The sequence below is a fragment of the Cercospora beticola genome, chromosome 2 (assembly GCF_033473495.1).
Source record: "Cercospora beticola chromosome 2, complete sequence".
Taxonomy (NCBI): domain Eukaryota; kingdom Fungi; phylum Ascomycota; class Dothideomycetes; order Mycosphaerellales; family Mycosphaerellaceae; genus Cercospora; species Cercospora beticola.
This window is the reverse complement of record NC_088936.1, coordinates 3687433-3699985: the sequence shown is the minus strand read 5'-3', so window position 1 is coordinate 3699985 and position 12553 is coordinate 3687433. Positions and strand designations below refer to the sequence as shown.

General features: G+C 54.3%; 4 protein-coding genes across 4 annotated transcripts; 3 read left to right on the top strand and 1 right to left on the bottom strand.

Moving 5' to 3' along the window:
* Nucleotides 1-915: 915 nt before the first annotated feature.
* RHO25_003373 (uncharacterized protein) lies at nucleotides 916-2174 on the top strand (the record flags this gene model as incomplete). Its single annotated transcript, XM_023598879.2, has 2 exons — nucleotides 916-961; nucleotides 1012-2174. The coding sequence occupies 2 exons, from the start codon at nucleotides 916-918 to the stop codon at nucleotides 2172-2174; spliced, it is 1209 nt and encodes a 402-aa protein (XP_023455707.1).
* Nucleotides 2175-2697: 523 nt separating this feature from the next.
* RHO25_003372 (uncharacterized protein) lies at nucleotides 2698-4350 on the top strand (the record flags this gene model as incomplete). The annotated part of the gene is made up of 1 exon (XM_023598878.2): nucleotides 2698-4350. One exon carries the CDS (start codon nucleotides 2698-2700, stop codon nucleotides 4348-4350), a length of 1653 nt encoding a protein of 550 aa, XP_023455540.1.
* Nucleotides 4351-5342: 992 nt separating this feature from the next.
* RHO25_003371 (uncharacterized protein) lies at nucleotides 5343-9086 on the bottom strand (the record flags this gene model as incomplete). Its single annotated transcript, XM_023598877.2, has 1 exon — nucleotides 5343-9086. One exon carries the CDS (start codon nucleotides 9084-9086, stop codon nucleotides 5343-5345), a length of 3744 nt encoding a protein of 1247 aa, XP_023455543.1.
* A 2202-nt stretch (nucleotides 9087-11288) lies between these two features.
* Nucleotides 11289-12476, top strand: RHO25_003370 (uncharacterized protein; the record flags this gene model as incomplete). Its single annotated transcript, XM_023598876.2, has 4 exons — nucleotides 11289-11360; nucleotides 11420-11584; nucleotides 11638-11790; nucleotides 11844-12476. 4 exons carry the CDS (start codon nucleotides 11289-11291, stop codon nucleotides 12474-12476), a joined length of 1023 nt encoding a protein of 340 aa, XP_023455542.1.
* Nucleotides 12477-12553: the final 77 nt, after the last annotated feature.

Sequence of the window (12553 nt, the reverse complement as noted above, 5' to 3'; positions counted from 1 at the left end):
CTTGTTGACGCTACAGTCATCATCACAGTGCGCGGAATTGCACGGTAGGACGTCCACGGTCTCGACTCAAAACTGACAAAGCCAGGTCCGAGGCGTCGGAGGCGCAGCGGACAACGAGTCCCCAGACGCGCTTGGCGCTTGGAGACCTCTCTCATCGTTGCTCAAGGCACGAATCTGCCCTTTTCTCGTGATTACCGCCTGCCCCGGCCCCGGTGCTCTGGGGATGGTGAAACGCGGCTACACGTGGAGCAGAGAGCTGTTGTTCTTGGGTGCCCTGCCACAGCTGTGTGCGAACACTCTCCAACCCCATGCTGACTAGAGCGTCCCAGCAAACTCAAGGCGACCCAATTGGAAGTCGAGCAATGTAATCGTCAGACAACAGCAAGACGAGGTTTTGTTGGAAGAAGCACAACTCAGCCTACGCAGCTCGTCGACTTGGCAGTCACATCAGATTTTGGCTTCTGCTAGATAACAGCATTGCCGAACGTTTATTGGACCAGATATTGCCGGGCTTGGTGCCGTCGTCAGATCGACACGTTCACAATGGTGCCATCGTCGCAAATGCGGACAAGAAAAGTATTGCGCGGTGTGGCATTCTTCATGTCAGAGGAATGCGATCGCATGCGCCTTGTCAGGACCCCGATGTAAACCCAAGATTCGTGGCCGCCGAGGTCTCAACCGAGACAACACGAGCCAAGCCTCAGACTGACCAGGGCAGCAAGACCGCGTTATGGGCATGGCACTACAGGGTCCAGGTATGCATTGAGGCTTGAGCAGTTTTGGCAGTCAGCCTGTCACATTCGCCCTAAACGTCAGAACCTCCTCCCAGGTATAAGCGAAGTACATCTCTCTCCCATTTGACGCAACTCTCTTCTCTCTGGCCCGTCACTTTCCACTTGGCGATCCGTTACCATCATGAAGAACTCGGTAGCAAAGACGGCCGCGCTGGCCCTTTTGCAAGGTGTGTGTCCTCTCTACCGTGTGAAGCAACATCACACTGACATCCACTAGGGTCAATGGCATATGCACAGGTTGCTCGAACCTGCCCGACCTCCGACTCTGGCGTTTGCTATTCACTCAACGTCCCAGAAGTCACGGCGAGCTCGAACACCGGCGATATTTTCTTCCGCATCGAAGCGCCTGCAACATCCTACGAATATGTCGCGCTTGGGCAAGGAAACCAGATGGCTGGTGCCCACATCTTCGTTCTGTACCAGAATGCGGCTGGTACCAACGTCACCATCTCACCACGACTTGGAACAGGTCACGTCGAGCCACAATTCAACGCTGTTGATATGGAGCTTCTGGAAGGCTCCGGCGTCGTGGATGGCGTTATGACTGCGAACGTGAGGTGCGGTGGCTGCAACACCTGGGACGGCGGCAGTATGGACTTCACGCAGAGCAGCACGACATGGATTTATGCTGTCAAGGCTGGCAGCCCGATCCAGGACGATTCGCAATCGGCAGACATCTCGTTCCACGATGGACATGGCGCATTCAACTGGGACATTACATCAGCAAAGGGCGGCAGCTCAGTCAATCCATTCACCGCGCAAGCTGTCGATGCAACGACATCGACGAGCTCGAGCAGCGTGGCGACCGGCCCATCTGATTCTTACCTCATCGCTCACGCTGTTTTCGCGTGCCTGTCAGTCGCTTTCGTCCTTCCAATCGGTGGTATCATCATCCGAATTGGTGGCTTCTCGCAGGCCGTTCTCGTCCACCAGCTCATTCAGTGGTTCGGCTTGATCATGTTCATCATTGCCTTTGGCCTAGGCGCGTACTATGCCACAGAGGACAACTACTGGAGCGAGGCCCACCCGATCATCGGAACTGTGGTCTTTGGCTTGATGCTTTCGCAGCCCATTTTCGGTATCATTCACCACCAAATGTTCAAGAAGGTCGGAGGACGAACTGCTGCATCGTGGTTCCACTTGTCTGTTGGCCGTATTGTCATCATCCTCGGCATTATCAATGGCGGTCTCGGGTTGAAGCTCACGAACCAATCCAGAGCGGCGAAGATCGGATACGGTGTCGGCGCCGGTATCATGGGTCTGGCATACCTACTCGCGATGGTGTATGGAGAGCTCAAGCGCTCGAAGAACAACAGCAGGAAGGGCAGCTCGGATCAGTCAAGCGTCTCACGCGATCAGTCTGCTGAGTTGGAAAAGTAGTTCTGGGCTAGGATGATGTGAAATGCGGGATGGAGGCGTTGCTTTGCTCTGTTCTGATGATAGATTGCTCTTTCCGATACCCAAATGCATCTCTTTAATCGCTTGTCGGTGACAGGTCTCCGAAGTCGTTCCAGCTCCATTTCCCCACAAGATCCCCGCTACCATAGATGGTAGGCTGCACAGCTGGATGTTCTAGACGACAGCGACATGGCTGGAGGCTGAACGAAGGCGAAAACGATGGGGTGACGCCGCGCCACTGGGACGCCAGCCGCGGTCTGTCGGCAAGTGCCTGCAGCAAGTTTGGTTCCGCGCGCATGCGCATGCCTTCGCGAACGCGGGAACGTTTGGCTGTGGATTTTCATGAAACGCGCGTTGCCTCCCCATCCACTTCCTGCCTCCAGTGTTCGTCCATGACAACGACAATCACCTCTCCCGCTGGACGCCCATGACGGACACGCATATCCAACACGACCGCGTCCCATAGCTTCACTACCAACATCGAGCTACTGCTTCCGCACGCGCCATGTTACCCTCGGCCGATGCCGACTGCGACAGCTGCAAACCGTCCTATCTTCGGCAGCGCAGCCTAGATTCCGTCCCACCCTCGACTATCGTATTCTCGTCCATACCCTTCATCCTGACGTGGCTCGCTGCAGCGTACGTCGCGCAGTATAAGCTGTTTCCACTCCTTGCGAGCAATAATTCGAATAGCCACGATGGCCTGCCGCAATTCAGCAAGGACACTGCTCCCAAGCCCGCGACTGCGACTTGGAAAGAGAAGCTGCGGAGCCCTTCGAGAGAGAGACTGGCCTCGTGGGTCTTCTCTGCTAGTATCGGACTTTCCGCAGTCTTGATCGAACTGCTGCTTTTCGAGATCTCGGATACCTTGAACCCAGCAGCGCGAGGTCTGGCACTGAAAGTCACATTGACCTCTCTGCTTGTTCTGATTCTGGTCGTGACGCCAGCGTTGGAGATTCACGGATTTGTCAAAGGCCTCTTTGGTTCCTCATCAGATACCACCTCCACGCGAAAGAAACGACCATGGCTACAGCATTTCTTGCGATCGGCCATTTTCAAGCTCTGGTTGTTGGCATTTTGGTACATTCCTCAAGCGTCAATTCTGCGGGATACCCTACATCACCCGGAGACGGGACACAGTGAGATTGACCACGGATTCTCGGAAGCTTGCTTGGAAAGAGTTGGAATTATTGGTATCTCGCTCATGGCTTCATTGGCTGGCTTCGCGGCTGTGTCATCCCTGTGGCAGACGTTTGGCGTAAGGCACACACCGGTAAAAGAGACGGACATCTCGAGGAAAGCGTCAGGATTGGCAGCTACAGAGGACATGCTGGCAGCAAAACAGAGCAGGGTGCGAGCGCTGGAGAGGAAGATGACAACTGATGCCTCACAATCGGAGCAGAAGAGCGGATTCGTGGGGAGGGTGATGGGATCTTTCCGCGGGTCGAACGAAGCGTCGGAACTGAAGGCATTGCGCATGGAGGTCTCTGGTCTGGAGACAATGCGGTATACACTTTCCAATTCTCTGGCCAATTTGCGAGCTCGACACGCGGATCAGGAGCGCTCCAAGACACAGGCTGGCAAGGCTCTCAACATTCTAAACATTGGCTTCGCCATCTACTGTGCTTATCGCATCTTTGCGACCTCGTTATCCTCGCTTCGAAAATGGTGGCAGCCAAACCACTCTTTCGCCACCAGCGACCCCATCAACAAAGCTCTAGCGTTGGTGACAGCTCACTGGGATAGCGAGCTCGACCGCGACGCCTGGGCGCGCCAGATCAGCTTCTTCCTCTCCGGTATCATGCTTCTAGCATCCTTCAACGCTGTTTTGCAGACTTTCCGGCTCTTCTCCCGCTTCGCGCCTAGCTTACTGCAGAAGTCACAAACGAGCCTACCTCTGATCATCTCTCAAATCGCAGGCACTTATGTGATCAGTTCGGCGCTGTTGCTGAGAAGTAACTTGCCTGCCGAAGTCAGCAGTGTCATCTCGGAAGCACTGGGTGCGCCTTTGGAAGGTCGATTCGTCGAAGGCTGGTTCGAGAGCTGGTTTCTGGTCGCTGTGGGATTGACCGCTACTGGTATCCTCGTTGGACGGAAAGTCGGCGGTGGTGCTGACTGGGACGATGAAGAAGCCTACGAAATGGGAAAACGGAGCTGAGGTCTGAAGCCGCGCGCGAGAGGATTTCCATCTCTCTCGCGCTCAACACTGCCTATTCGTTCCGCTATCCATGATGCGTCTTCAAGCAGACGTGTCCGCGGACGACGAAACCACTGCCAAGCGATGGCCTCCGCGGTCCTCCGCTGCGCAACGCATCACAGTTTTCCCTGAGGCTGTGCTTGTTTGCTTGGGACCTTTGACAGCTCGTCTTTGCATCTCGCTTAGGCGCATACGGGAAAACCTGTGATGCAAGCCACGACATGCATTTCTGGGTCCTGCTGGGCAGTGCTGGGAAAATGTCGCAACTGACAAGCGAGCCTGCCGAGGCCCTAACTTCGATGTTTCTCCTCTCCCCTGGAGCTCGAGGTCCAGAATGAGCCTGTTGCCCGGTACAGCCCAACTCATTTGCTGCATGCAAAGGAGGGAAGTTGGCTTTGCAATCTCCTCATGAATCTTGTAGTCAGTGAGAGACGGAAGAAACGGCGCCTTTCAACTTGCGTGCACGATGCGAGATGCACGATGCGCTCCCTTGGCGACCGCAACGCACCGGATCAACGATGTCCTTGCTCAAGTGAGCAAGATACTTCCTTTATTGGAAAACGGTACAATTTGTCAGAGGGCTCGCGATCAGGAATAGAGTGGGGATGAAGTCTCAGATCGTATCCGCCGCACGATACGAGCGATGGCTCTTCTGGGCAAATGCGCAGCGAGCAACTGAGGCCAAGAAAGAGTACGATGGTACCTACAGGCTGTCGCCATGCATGCTTGGCAGAACAGGACAACATGTCAGGATGTGTCGACAGCGATGCCTTGTATGTGATTTATGCATACGTTGCGGTATCTACCACGGGTATCTCAGTCTATCGAACCTTGTGCTACAACAATGCACGGCGAACATCAGACGCAAATGAAGAACAGAACATATAAAACCTAATAATACAATAATACAAACGCGACACCAAAGCTTTGAAGCTGTCGCAGCAACCAATGGATCAGTCTACGCTCGGTTTCCTATCCCTCTCGTTCTCCAACGTCTGTCCACTGCTGCTACCTTTGCCATCCGCAGCGGCTTCGCCTTTCGGCGTGGCCACAGGAGAAAAAGTGATCTGTTCTTCGACGCTCTTTCCCAGCCCCACATTGCCGTACGCAGCAGTCGTAGGACTTGTCGGACTAATCGGCGTAGGCTCTTCGACCATGGCTCGATTCGAGAAAACCGTCGGCGTCTCTAGGTCCGCAGTATTGAACGTAGGTTTCGCAGTTGCGTTCTTAGGACTAGCAGATTTCACTTCCGACGCAGATTGGAATCTTGGACTCGTCGGCGAGCTTGGCGAGTACGGTGCTAGACCTCGGTGGCCATCTGTGTATGTCTGGATCGGTTCTGGTGGAGGAGATCGTGTTGACTGCTTTGGTGTCTGTGAAGAAGAGGAAGAGCCATGATGTGCGGGTGCGGGCTTTTTGGGCACGTAGTTGGGGTTGAGAATTTTGGCTACGAGGTTGCGTTCGTCGACTGCGTCGCTGTCTTCGCCGTCGGAGGTCTCGAAGAGGGCATCGTCCCAGACGGCGCTTTCTCTTCGACCGGAGGAACCGTCGCTGCCAACGGAAGAGTAGGAAGCGGACTTGCGCTTCGCGGAGTTCGATCTATCGACGCCCGTCTGCGGAACGGCCAGAGCGGCGAGCTCATCGCGGGCTTCTCGTGTTTCGCTCTTCGTGCGTGGTCTTACTTCGTCCGGCTTGCTGGTCTGTTCCATGACCTGCTCGCCGTGTTCACTGCTGATTGGCGCATTGGCGGGTTTGGCACGTTCGCGGGCAGGCTCGTCTTCGTCGCGAGTTCGGGCAGCGTATGTATCAGCGAAGTGAGTGTCACACAAGTGCTTGACTACAGGCCAGCCGTAAGCATTCGCGAACATCCGGCGCACGATTATGTTGTTGTGCGCGTCTGGCTCGAGACGGACGAGCACTTTGCGCCACGAAAGATCGCGATGATAAGCGCGGGCAATCTTCTCCTCAACCTTCATGCCAGAGGTGTCGGTGCTTCCATTTGTAAGGGTAGTAGTAGAAGCATTGGACTGAGTGGTCGTGGTAGTATCATTCGATGTCATGGAAAGGGTTGAAGAACTGAGTGTGCCGTCCCGAGCACTCACACTGGACTGACGACTGTGCGTTCTGCTCGTCTTCTTCGTTGGAGGCGGCGGGATGTCCTCTGGGTGGTACACTCGATCGTGGAAGATTGTGCGAGCCCGGACGCTGGGGTCACAGATCCACTGTCTGGTCGGCAGAGGTGGGCTCAGGATGTCGCCCGCGGATTCGAAGATGGATGTCTTGGGCGGCGCCACAACTTCGCCTGTTTCTGGATTCGTTATGCTGTCCCCTCTGGTGGCGACAGGTCGCTTCTGATGTGACGACGTGCTGTGCAGATGTGGGCGTATAGTTGGGTTCGTGGTCGTTGCTGCCGGCTCCTGTGATACGTCTTCGCTGCTGGGGTCCGCAGACAAGTTCATCGTCTGGCCTCTTCGCAAGATCTTGCTGGTCTTTTTGGTCTGGGGTGGCGGTTTTGGTGATGTAGTATTCGCACCAAACCAGCTCATCATGGTTGATAGCACGCCTTTGTTTTCTGATGCAGCAGGAGGGGTGACTGACTGCCCAGCTTTTGAAGTCTTTTTATTGCCGTCTTCTTCGTTGAAGCTGAGGCGATTTGTCAATGTTTTGCTGTCCTCCGTGGTCTCGTTTTCAGCAGGCTGCGGAACGGCATCTCCTTGGCCAGCCCTTACTGGCGAGCTGTCGTCTTCCGACTCCCAGGACCTCTCAGCTTGCCCATTCGGTACGAGTGCCGTGGAGTTGGCTCCAGTCAATTCAGCCCAGCCCCATTCTGCCACTGTGCCGATCAGGCCGTTCTCGCGACGTGCCTTCTCGACCTTGCCCAAGCCTCTCCAATCGAGAAACAACAAGCAGCTGGTGCGCAACGGAACAATGCCATCGTTGACGACGTTCGAGTAGACTGTTCGATTGCGGAACATTTTCAACACTTGGTGCGCCGGGCCAGTGGGCAATACTCTCAGCAAAGGTTTCGCGGCGGCATCAGCTTGTGCATCCTCCTTGCCCTTTTGCGTGTTATTGTTCATGAAAATGCTACCCATGGCATTCCAGCCTTTGTTCGCTATTGTAGGAGCTCGCCAGGTCAACCCAAGATCCTGTCCTGTGCGCCCTACCAAGCCAAAGTCCAGCGCAAACTTGACATACATTGGGTTCTCGTTGCTCAAACCCAGCATTGGAGAAGCAAGGCAAACAAAATTGACCGGCTTGATCTGTTGGAAGAAGGTCGGACTGTGCTTGTGAATGTATGCAACTGCATAGGTCTGGATGAGGCCGCCAAGGCTGTGGCCGATGAACGATATGCTGGTGAACGTGTAAGGCAGATCCTCTGCTCTCTTCGCATCTCTCGGTGTGGCAACGCTGCTGCCTTGATGCGCTGGCTTTCCATCTCGTTTCGCTCTTTCTGCTTCACTTGTGAAAGTGTCTGTGAACTTGCGAGTTAAATTTCTGTGAATCGGCAGGAATGGCTGATCGGGATAGGTGAAGCGCAGAATGTACTTGGCCAACCGCTTGCCCAAGTACTGTATTCCATTCTCTGTGCGGACGGCATTGCCGTTGAAGCCTCTCACGATTGTCTCTTCTTCATCGTCGTCATCCTCTAAGTCTTCTGGTGCATTGTTAAATTCGTCCTGGCCGCCAGTCAAGGGTGCTGTTGCTGTATCATCGCCGTCCTGTTGCGACTTGACTTTATCTGCTCCTGAAGTATCTGTCTTCTTGCGCTGTTCTTCTTTCCGCTTCTTCGCGTCTGCTCGCGCCTGGGCAACAGTGGCATCGATGCTCTCCTTCATGAACAACATATCCGCGCCAAGATTGCTGTGCAGACCATGTGTGAGAATGACCAAATGCACTTTCCGTCTCTTCTTGGGCTTGTCATCCTTTGCCTCCTTGATACCCACATCCTCACTCTTGCGCCTTATGTTGAGCGACTTGCGCTTCTTCTTCTCCTTATCGTCGTCGTTATCCCATGATGGCAACTGCGGCTTATCCCAGAGCGTCTCCGTGTCTTCCACGACCAATCTCACAGCCTTGGAGTAGACGCCTTCGTACTGCACGTTGTTTCTTCGTCGAGCCTCCTTCCTCTCCTTCTCGCCTTGCAACTCTTTGATATTTGCGGGTGCTCCGTGGCCAGCTGCTGCTACCGCGGCGAAGCCCAACTCCAGGCTTCTTTCGTCCCGCCCGACCAGTACTTCGAAGCCTACCGAAGCAGAGTTCGAGAACAATATTTGGGAAGCAATCTCGATGATCCATGTCACCTTGCCCTTCTCCTTGTCACTGTACTCTTGCCCTTGCTGGTAGCTTCTCCTTCTCCCTAAATCGGCACCGGTCTCTCGGATCTCATCTGGCACGACTAACTTCGTCGACCAACTTCCTCCTGCTTTCACCATCGGCTCGTACTCGGGCACGCCATCCTTCTTGGGATTCTCGACCTTGCAGTGCGGGTTGAACGTGGCAGGATATGCCGAGACATGCAGAGCATACGGGCCATGGACCCACGCGGCGCGTAAGGGGATGGCAGACGTGTTCTTGACCTTGAGGTGCAGATGCTTCGGCGTGGGGAGGATGCGATCGTTGCCGGGGGTGTAAGTGAGTGTGTACCGCACCACCTCGCCAATCTTGACGCTGCCGGCCTGGTGGACGAGCAGCATCTCGTTCTGTAGTCGGCGCAAGCGCTACGACGGCATGGACGTGTCGAGGAATCCGCTCATTCGTGCTATTGCCCCGGCATGTCTCATTCAAGCGGCCGCGTAGTGGAGGCGTTCGATGCTCGTTCTCATAGTGGGCGATGGTCTAGGGAGCGTCGTCGGCTAGAGTCTAGTAGCGTTCTCCTCGCTGCCGGCCCCTCCGTGCTCACTACATATACCTGCGCTGGACAACACAATTCGGCACGGGCTGGATGCAGGTTTGTGATCACCGCTAAAGATTAAGCGTTGTTATCTCGCGTGATCACCAGGACTGACTCCGATCTGCCGATGGAAATGACGGAACTCTGCAGCTGCTGCCACGTGCCGATACCATCCACATCCTTAGCATTCTTGTTTTGCACCGCATCTCTCACACTTTCGAGACAAGAACGTCCGGAAACACTACATCCAAATGACCCATTTCTCAGATACTAGACAAGTACAGCATTGACTGGTCCGGCTTCATCACGAAGGATGAGGGTGCATCCGGATCATTCGCCACAGTTGGCTGACTCTCTGCAATGTCAGGCCGGTCCCGATGGGACTAGAAGGTAAGCTGGATGGCGCAGCGCAGGGAACGACCTATAGATTCTGTGGAATACATTCACGAACCATATCCGGCTCCGTATAGGAACCACCGTGACAGCAGCTCTGCGTATTGGTGGGCAGAGTCGAAAATTATATGGATCCAGCTCATAAAGATAGACCACGCACACGGGCCAGAAGCAGTTATTGCAGCCTGATCAGAAAAGTGGGTGTGAAGTCAAAGAGCTAGCCTGCGCAACAGGCGTAGCAAATCATGCTTCGAGCAGGAGCTACGGCCTCTCTGCTCAGGATAGCTGATCTTCTGACCTTAGGACGGCAACACTGAGACCAGAAGACCAAGCTAAATCAGAGTATTTGAGATTTCATCGCCAGCAACTGCACTGAGCCTTGTATATTCCAGAGCCGCGAACACTTACCTCAAAAACATTGCGTCTACTGGATGATGATCGTTCTCCTCTTCGGGGCTACACAGCTCTGAACAACACAGGCGCAAATCATTACACCAAGTTCACTTCATTTCGGAGCCGGTGTTGTGGAGTCCACATTGTCTCAATCCTCATTCTGGAAGAGAGGCGAAGTAGATACGGCAGAACCGGATCTCATAGGGAATGGAATCTTGGAGCCGCAGGCCCAAGCGTTCTTGAACGTCCCGACGCGCAGATTTGCCGCGCTCGCTCTCAGACGTCACACAAATCCCTCTTTCTCGACAAACGCTCTTCACGAACAGTAGAATGAGCCGCACGAGGCTCTGACGTTCATGTCCCGAATTCTACAAACACCTTACAGTTCCCTGATCTCGAAGAAATAAGATGATCTAAGGAGCCGAAGTTCACGCTGGACGCCCGGTACGGTTCAGACCCTCTTTCGGAATTTTGTCGAGATGGACCGTCTATTTACGAATTTGGGACGGCTTATGTGGACACGAAGTCTTCCATCAATGTCTTCTCATTTCAAGCCCTCGGCGAAATGCTATAGTATCTAGGGCAAGAAAGATCATCTACAGTAGGCCCATACGGTACCATCTGTTGGCCACGTTTCTCCGGATACTGCCAAGCGATACATTTCTCACTGTCAGAAATGTCGTTAGAACGTCACGCGGGTCGATTTTGTAGACCTACAGCGATTGTCATTGGTAGTCTTTCCGCAATACGCAGAGGCTGACCTGCATCATGGCTGTCGCCAAGCTGACATACATCATTCAGAGACTTAGGTCAATACTCGGAAGATCTATTGCAAGCCTTGGCAAGAGTGGCTGAGGCCATAGGTGAGAGATGCGTATTGAAAACGAGTAGCGCACAGGTCGGCGAAAGTGTCTCTCATGTGGAGCCCAACCCTAAGGCACTATGGCTGGCTACCAAGATCGTGGAGAATGCCAAGTCAATTGTCCTACCTCTGTCGTCTCACGATCAATCGACCGAGTGAGTAAACATCTTTCGGGGTGCTTAGTCGGCCGGCAAAAGCGGCTTGTGTCTTCAAGAGCATCATGCAGAAAAGCATATAAGCAACAGTGGCAGCGGGCTGCTGTTGTTCAGAATCAGCAAGTCTTTCAAATTTTCAGTTCCTGGTGTTTCATTTCTTTTACACGATACAGCGCTGGCCGCTTCATAACGACATTTCAAAATGCATTTCAACTCCGCACTCACTGCTACGCTTGTCCTCGCTGGCACAGCGTTCGCTCAACCAGCAGCGAACGTAAGTTCATGACAGGCCCGGGTGCATTACTCAAGACATTTGCTGACTTCTCGCAAAAGATCGAGGACGGCTCCATCTTGGCTCGTCAATCTGATGACCTTCCCGATGTCGGTATTGAAATTCCAAGTGCTAAGGACCGATTCAACTTTTCACCTGGATCAATTCGGCCCGCTGTTTGCGGTATCGGTGCGTGGAGCGGTTGCAAACGTGAAGCCGATCCAGAGGTGATGAGCCCTGAATGCTGCATACAACGACATTTGCTAACTTCCCACGAAAGGCCAAGGATGGCACCATCTTGGCTCGTCGGTCCAACGAGGTTCCTGACAGTGGTATCGGAATCCCAGAGGAAGTGAAGTTCGCACCTGGAACGATACGACCTGATGTCTGCGGCTTTGGCTACGGCAACTGCAAGCGTGAAGCTAACCCAGAGGTGATGAATCTCCAACGCTGCATACAACGACGTTTGCTGACTTCCCACGATAGGCTGAGGATGGCTCCATCATGGCTCGTCAATCGGACCAGAACACTGGTTCCAGCCGAGGCTCGCTCGATGAGATTATCCAACGCTTCCGTGATCAAGAAACAAAGGGAGGCAATGTTGGCGGTGGTATCAGGCCTGCTGCCTGCGGATACGGCTGGAGTGGCTGCAAGCGCGACGCCCAGCAGGAGCAGGACAACTCTCAGCCGGAGCCAAAATCCGAGACCCAGGTTGAGCGTCCGTTCGGTCTCAGACAGCGATCTGGTGTAGGAGGTAACATGGTTGCGTTCCCGGCCGTCTGTGGAAGGTGGTACAGCAGCTGCAAGCGTAGCCCAAAGCCGGTGGCCGAAGCTGGGCCAGAGCCTGAGGCTGAGGCCGAGGCTGAGGCTTTGGAGATTCCAGAAGGACGTTTCAAGGTCGATGAGTCGAAGTTCCCACCTGGCACTGCAAGACTCGCTGTCTGCGGTATTGGAGCGTGGAGTGGCTGCAAGCGTGAAGCAGAGCCACAGCAGGAGGCACAGCAAGAACCAGAAACGCTTCCTCTTAGACCGTGGCTTCCATCGCCACCTGAGGGTGTCCAACGCCGTCCTGGTGGTATCTTTCCAGCTGTCTGCGGTCGCTGGTACAGCAGCTGCTAAAGAAGTCCTGCTCCGGTGGCCAAAGCCAAGCTGGAGTCTGAGCCTCAAGAGGGCGCTCGACACGCTGGAATATGATG